At 43.4% G+C, this 7,372-nt stretch overlaps 2 protein-coding genes across 5 annotated transcripts in view; one reads left to right on the plus strand and one right to left on the minus strand.

Moving 5' to 3' along the window:
* PSMC3IP (PSMC3 interacting protein) lies at positions 1 to 6,707 on the plus strand. Of its 2 annotated transcripts, XM_069067644.1 has the most exons (8): positions 1 to 160; positions 243 to 343; positions 590 to 679; positions 2,262 to 2,373; positions 5,499 to 5,644; positions 5,762 to 5,815; positions 5,943 to 6,002; positions 6,098 to 6,707. In XM_069067644.1, the coding sequence occupies exons 1-8, from the start codon at positions 130 to 132 to the stop codon at positions 6,152 to 6,154; spliced, it is 651 nt and encodes a 216-aa protein (XP_068923745.1). In that variant the 5' UTR covers positions 1 to 129; the 3' UTR covers positions 6,155 to 6,707. The 2 variants fall into 2 exon arrangements, with proteins under 2 accessions (XP_068923745.1, XP_068923746.1); XM_069067645.1 differs by lacking the exon at positions 5,762 to 5,815.
* MLX (MAX dimerization protein MLX) overlaps positions 6,373 to 7,372 on the minus strand; it is a 4,372-nt gene continuing 3,372 nt past the window's right edge. For 2 of the 3 annotated variants that reach the window (XM_069067643.1, XM_069067641.1), the window contains exon 8: positions 6,373 to 7,137. In XM_069067643.1, coding sequence (XP_068923744.1) covers positions 7,081 to 7,137 — 57 coding nt within the window. In that variant the 3' untranslated portion in view covers positions 6,373 to 7,080. The remainder of the gene's footprint in view (positions 7,138 to 7,372) is intronic. The other variant, XM_069067642.1, reaches the window with a different exon arrangement.

Below are 7,372 nucleotides of genomic sequence, written 5' to 3' on the forward strand. Positions count from 1 at the left end.
CAACGCCTGGGACGGCCTAACAGTCACGCGAGCCAATCACCACGCTTGATCTCACTCTGCCAGTTCCCGGAAGGAGGGAGTCGCTAGCTGGCGGGCGCTTCCGGCTGTTTGACTGGTGGCGGGAGCAGGATGAGTAAAGGCCGTGCAGAGCTGGCGGCAGGTGAGGGTCGGCTCTGGTGCCTAGGGACTGTAGAACACCGGCTGAGTCCGGCTGCGAAGTGACGACTGTCCATTCCCCACAGCCCCCGGGCTTGTCCTGAGTTACCTACGGGAGCAGAACCGCCCCTACAGCGCCCAGGACGTATTTGGAAACCTGCAACGGGATCACGGGCTCGGCAAGGCGGTGAGACGCCCCCGTAGCGGCCGAGGGCACCTCGGCTTCGGGGGCTTCCAGATACCCGAAAGGCGGCCGGGACCTGGCGTGTCCGCCGTCCGAAATAGGCTGCCCCGCGATGAGGAGGCATTGCCCAGGGCTCCCCTCCCCTCACCCCCCTTTACTTCCCACGCGTGAAGAGTCTCCCGGCCCTCCGCCCCCCACCCCGAACCCATTCGGGCCGGGTCCTCCCAACCCCCCGTTTGTCTCTGCCAGGCGGTGGTGAAAGCCTTGGAACAGCTGGCGCAGCAGGGCAGAATCAAGGAGAAGGTGTACGGCAAGCAGAAGATCTATTTTGCGGACCAGGTGAGAGGAGCCGCCGGGGGTCAGCGTTCGGGGTGCGATTGGCGCAGGACCACCCACCCCCTGCGCCAGCGAGGCCCTTCCAGGAGCTCACCCGAGCTCTCCCGTGGAAATGCTCTCAGGCTTTTCTTTTCGATCAGATTGTGTGCCCCACAATTTCCTTTATGTGATGTTGTGGTCTGTAGTGTTAGCCTACTTAGGCTTTGGGGGGAAAAAATCTCAAAACTCCTCTAGCTCTAACGATTCACATCTACTAAATTCTGTGCCTGCTTGGGTCCTCTCACACCCTCATACAATTAGCATCTTAATTGGTTTCCCTGCCATTGTTCCCTCTGCCATTCTGTCCTGCTCACGGCCACCGAGATTAATCTTCTGAAACGGGACTTTAAATAGGACCTCAGGAATGATTTTCAAAAGCCCTACATAATATTGTCCTGCTCTATCTGACCCGGGTTTTTTTGTTTGTTTGTTTGTTTGTTTTGTTTTACTGTTCCCAATTAAAAAGCTTTCGTTCCAGGCAGATTTGTGTCATTGTTTTCAAAGATACTGTGTTGATTCCTGAAAACTTCCATACCTTTGCTTATATTGTTCATCCACCCAGAAATGCACTTCCCTTTGCCTATGGAAATCCTAGCTCAAGTATCATCTTTTCTAGTTTGCTTTCACAACTTCAGCCTACAGTGGTTTTTATCATCACAGAGTTCCCATAGCATTTGTTATAGCTGCATGGCCCTCCTTGCAATAATGCTGTTACTATGTACAGTGTTCTCCTGGTTCTGCACAGTGGATAGACAATTGGTACAGGAGACAAGAATACCTATATTTAAATGGAGCTTCAGGAACTTACTAGCTCTGTGACCCTGGGCAAGTCATTTAACTTCTGCCTCCATCAGCTTCCTCATCTGTAAAATGAGGATAATAGCACTTCCCAGAGTTGTGAAGATTAAGTAAATAGTATTTCTAAAGCACCTGGCACAGAGTAGATGCTATTAAAAATGTTAGCTAATAATAATGTTTTAGAGCTTAAACTCATAAACAGCAATATGCAATTGTTTCCTTTTTCCTCCTGATAAAACTAACCTCTGAGAATATGCAATATATCTTAGCATTTTTACAAAATGCTTATTCAACTAATATTTATTAAGTTTTTAGTGCTATAAGTATTTTGGGTGCTCATAAAACACTTGCTGAATTAAATGAACTGACCTTTGTAACTCACCATTCTCCTTATGCTTTAATTCTGTGTATGTTTTCAAGGGTCCTTTCATCTAGAGCAGAGATGACTAGCACAGGAGTGTGAATCATATTAAATGTAATTGGGAATATCTAACAAAATAAATAAGAATACAATAGAACATAATGTTAATATGTGGTTTTCTAAGACAATATGGGGCCTGTAGGGATCATTATGTACCATAGCTGCTTTTTCTATTTGAGTTTGACACCAGGGCTCTAGAGGACAGAATTAGGATTTTGGGGATAGGGCAGAATTACTGGGTTGTTTATATATTCTTACATAGTTTGAGTTCTTTCTCTTGAGTACTGCTCAGGGTTGGCATTTTTCTTGTTTCCCTGTCTCTGGCAGGATGAATTTGATACTTTGAGTGACACAGATCTCAAAGACCTTGACAATGAAATTCTGTCACTCACTTCCAAAGTCCAAAATGTCCAGCAGAGCTGCCGTCACATGGAAGCTGGTAAGTAGCCAGGTAGCTGCAGAGAAAGAGCTTACTTAGCAGTTGGGAAATTGTTAAATTCTGGGTTTGTTGTTTTGTGTGTGTGTGTATGTGTGTGTATATATGTATATGTATGTATATTTGACCCACAGGTGGCACAAATACAACAGAGAGAAACCATCAATTAGTTTGTTTTTTTTTTGGGAGGGGGGAAGTCAAGGCAATTGGCTTTAAGTGACTTGTCCAAGGTCAGACAGCTAGTAAGTGTTAAGTGTCTGAGACCGGATTTGAACTCAGGTCCTCCTGAATCCGGGGCTAGTACTTTATTCACTCCACCATCTAGCTGCCCTAATCAAATAGTCTTAGCCAACTGGTTCTTTCCCCAGCCTGTGACTGGAAAACTCTTCCTCCTGCCCTACTTTGATTCAGAATTGCTATCTGTGGAGGTCAGCATTCTTTCTCTCTGCTGCTTTTTCCAAACTCTCATGTACCTCATCCCAAACTCTTATCTCTATATGCTTATCCACACTTCCACCTAGCCATAGTTCTTTATATCTTCCTGCTTTATTGTTAACACAATCCCCTTCATCCTACACATCTTTGTCCATATTCTTTCCCATCTCTGGTCCTCACAGAAACTTCTCTTTCTCCAAAAGACATGGATCCTTGTCCACCCTCTCCAGTGCTGGTTCTTTCTCTAGTGCCTTTTCATATATTGGCCTAGTAGAAGTTGTCCTGTTCCTTGCTCCATGTAGTCATTTATAGACCCTCCCCTCCCTCTGATGCCATCAGTTAGCAGCTTGTTCATCCATCTTCATTATGCTGTCCAGATCCTTGTTGCCATGAACCAGCCTCTTTGTCTTACCACTCACTGTTCATGCCTTACCTGCCAATCCTTAAGTCTTGCTCAGACTAAATGTGACCACTAAAGATTCATATTTCTAATCTCAGCAGAGCCCTCCCTGCCACACAGCAGTCTTTTTGTTTTTCCCTAATTAATTTTACCTCACTCTGCTCAAGGTCTCATCCAGATCTTTTTCTCAATCCCAGAGGTGGGGAACCTACAGCCTTGAGGCCACATGTGACCCTATAGGTCCTCAAGTGTGGTCCTTTGAGTCTAAACTTCACAGAACAAATCCCCTTAATAAAAGAATTTGTTCTGTAAAATTTGGACTCAGTCAAAAGACTGCACTTGAGGACCTAGAAGACCATGTATGGCCTTGAGACCACAGGTTCCCCACCACTGCTGAGCCTCTCTTACCCCCTACCTCTCTGCAGATAGCTATGTTCCCGCTACTTTGCTGAGAAAACTGAAGCACTTTCTTGTGAGCTTCTTTACCTTTCCTACACATCTTTACCTTTAGTCTCTGAGGAAGAAGAGGCAGCCTTTCTTGCTGTTTGACTTAATTCAACCTCCTGCAAGAGACCTTTGTGTGGGCCATCTACCACTGCCTTGCTTCTGAGGCTGCATTCTTGTATTCACTGATTCATTTGTGTTATCTTGCCCATTATAGTATAAACTCCTTGAAAGCAGTAACTATTTTTGCTTTTTCCTCATCCCCCATAGACCTTAATCATCGACAGTTGATTAATTGATCCCCTTCTCTAGCACCTTCCTTTGGTGATCAATTCTTCCCGATCTCTCACATTTTACTAGTTCCTTCCCTGCTGTCTGTGAATTTTCCAAGGTCTTAACTCATTCTTAAAATGCTATAATTTGATGGCCAGCCACTCCTAAATTGTTATCCTTTATCTTTCCTCCATTTTACTGCCAAGTTCATAGGAAGAAGTGTCTACTGGCTGCCTCCAATTCTTAATGCCCATTCCCTTCTCAGCCCCTTATAATCAGACTTTCACCTTTACCAGTCTCCTGAAACTACTCTTTCCAAGGTTTCCAGTAATCTCTTAGCTGCTAAATCCAATGGCTTTTTTTCTTTTTTACAATCCTCCTCTTTTGTTTTCTCTGCAGCTTTTCATACTGTTGACAGTCCCTTCTTTCCAAGTAGTCTTCTCTTGGCTTCTGTGACACTACTTCCTCCACATTCCTCTCCTGTATTATCTTACTTGTTCTTTTTAGTCTCCCTTCCCCATTTATCATTCATTTCCTTGTTCCTTAAGCATAGGTGTCCCTCAAAGGTCTCTCCTGCACCCTCTTCTTAACTCTACCCCTCAGTGATCTATATCATCAGCTTTCATATCCAGCCTTAATCTCCATCTCACACTCAACATGTCCAAAATGGGAATAGAACATCTTTCTCTTGATATCTGTTCTTCTAAACCTCCCTATTTTTCTTAGCGCTAATCTTTCTAGTCACCCAAGTTTGTAACTTCAGCCATCCTTAATTCATTTTTCTTTACCTCTTGTGTTCTCACTTTCCAAGTGATTCTGCCTCCATAACAACTCTTGCATCTCTTTCTGCTCACGGGGACACTTTCTTATCACCTCCCACCTATACTATAGCTTCCTAATGGGACTTCAGTCTTCTCTCTCTTCCATCATCTATAATCTAAGAATGGGAAAGTTATTCCCTTGTTCAAAAAACATTCACTTTCTGTGATGAAAAACATATTCCCTAGCTTTGCGTTACAGGCTTTCCACAATCTGGCTTCAACCTATCTGTTCAGCATTAGCTCATTATGCTCACTTCTATATAATCTGAACTACTAGATGTTCTCCGGACTTGACATTTATTCTCCTGCTTGCCTGGAATGCATTTTCTTCTAATATCCCATTTTCCAAATATCGATCTTCCTTCAAAAGTGCTCAGGTGCTAGGTCTATAATAATCCCTAATAGTTCTCTTTGAATTCCCTTGGTTTAATTATCTGTATAAAAATTCCCCCTCCTCCCTCCAAATAATAGTTTCTTTAGGGGCTGTTTCATTTTTCTTGGTAATCCTAGTACTGTGCAGATATTTAAAACTCACTCGAATTGTACCCACTTAAGAAACAGGAAATAGGTTTTAGAACTGCTGAAAAATACAGCCTTCTTGTAATCCTTTCTTTCTACATCTTCTTTGGTGACCTCACTGTTAGGTATGTAACTCTCCTGTAGTCCATTCTATTTCCCTTATCCTGAGCTGCCAGGTTAATGGGGAATATAGGTCCCTCAGGAATAATTACAAAAGTTGGTCTGGCTTTTTTCAGAGCTGAAAGAACTGACTAGCTCCCTGACTACACCAGAGATGTGTAAAGAGATTGAGGAGTTAAAAAAAGAATGTGCCAATTATACAGAAAGGCTGAGTAGAATCAAAGAAGCTACCAACCATGTGACTCCAGAAGAAAAAGAAAAGGTAAAGGGGATAGAGGAGGTTACTCATTCCTTGGAGTGATTATTGGAGGCTTGGCTCAACCAAAGCTGAATGGGTGATTCCTAAGGAGTTAGAAGAATCTTTTGGGTTCATGCCCAGGTGTATCAGGAGAAGCAGAAGTATCATAAAGAGTGGAGGAAGCGCAAGAGGATGGTAAGTGCCAGCACATCTGCCTGGTGCTCAAGCATAAACCCTGGAAAGGCTCTTTGGACATGGGGCAGGGAGGGGCTGAAACAGAGCACTAAACATCTTAAGGCCTACTCTCTGTTTTTCTTGTTAGGCAACTGAACTGTTTGATGCAATTCTTGAGGGTTACCCCAAGAGTAAGAAGCAGTTTTTTGTAAGTATTGTTTCCCAAACTTCCTCCCCTTTGTTTCTGGATCAGGTCCCTAATGTGGAGGTAGGTCTCAGTTGACCTTTCTCTTTGCCCTACAGGAAGAAGTTGGAATTGAGACAGATGAAGATTATAACGTTGCTCTTCCAGACCCCTGAGGAACCTCTCTCCAAAATAACACTGGAAGAGTCACAAGGAACTTCTGGACTGGTTGTATTGGTGTGGTTTTGGCACTTCCCACTTCCTTTCGGCTAGAGGAGAAATCTAAACTAGGGAAAAGTGACTAGACTGATTAGTACCAAGGAGGCAGGTGGTTTTATACATGTATCACTCAGTCAGTTTAGTTATGGATCTGACTTGATAAATTCAGAACAAATTTGGGCTTAAGCATTTAGTAAAATTTATTGCAATCACAAGTTGATATAAAAATAATTTCCATTGGATGGTAAAGTCTTCCTTTTAAGCCTGGAAAAAAGGAGAGGGGGTAGGCCTCTATTTATCTGACAGAAGCTTCTCCACTCTCCCCTGGCTCATTTCTAATAGAAATCGTGGTAGTGAGTAGCAGATTGACAGGAAAATGTATTCCAAATGGACTCTTGAAAAGAGATGGCAAGTGAGCCTGAGGCACCAGAAGACCTGCCTGACTTAAATTAATAAAATCGTAAGCTTGAAAAGATTACATTGAAATAAAAGTAAAGAAATCTGTCATAAGGTTTCTGATCACTGTGGCAGAATCCCTAGGGATAAAATCCCTAATATATAATATGCTAAAAATTTTGTCTGTGCTGCAGACAGGGCAGCACCACTGGGGATAAGTGCCTGTGGCACTCCAGGATTATACAGAAATACTTTCTCTGCTTCCTCCAGATTCCTGTCAGAAGTGATTTCTAGGGGACAAATCCAAAGGCCCCCAGAACTCCCACAGGTCTGAGATGGGTTTGCTTAATGTTGATAAAATAAATTAGTTAGAAGCTGTCCAAAACCCAGCAGACAAAGTACATGTTCTGTTTTGAAATGTCAGAACCATAACTCAATAAGCCTCTGGGTTCCACACTTCCAGTGGAGTTGGCTGAAAGGCCAGCAGTCAGTAGAGCTGGTTTTTCAGTTGGTGCAGCACCCCAGTAACGATCTCCTGGAGGGTCTAGGAAAAAAAAGAAGGATGAGTCTAGGCCAAGATCACATCTCAAGCATCTTTTTTACACCCAGAAGTAGTAGTCTGCCTTTCTTAGAAAGGGGGGATGGGACACAAAGGCAACAGATGGTGGGATATTTTCCAAAGGGTAAAAAGGGAGACTAGCACAGTGCTTGACATTCAGGTGGCTTAATATCTACAGATGAATTTTGAACTGCAATCAAAAACCTGGTTAGACTGGGAA

Source organism: Petaurus breviceps, unplaced genomic scaffold (assembly GCF_028583685.1).
Source record: "Petaurus breviceps papuanus isolate PSGF00001 unplaced genomic scaffold, PetGlider_PUasm1.0 90750, whole genome shotgun sequence".
Taxonomy (NCBI): domain Eukaryota; kingdom Metazoa; phylum Chordata; class Mammalia; order Diprotodontia; family Petauridae; genus Petaurus; species Petaurus breviceps.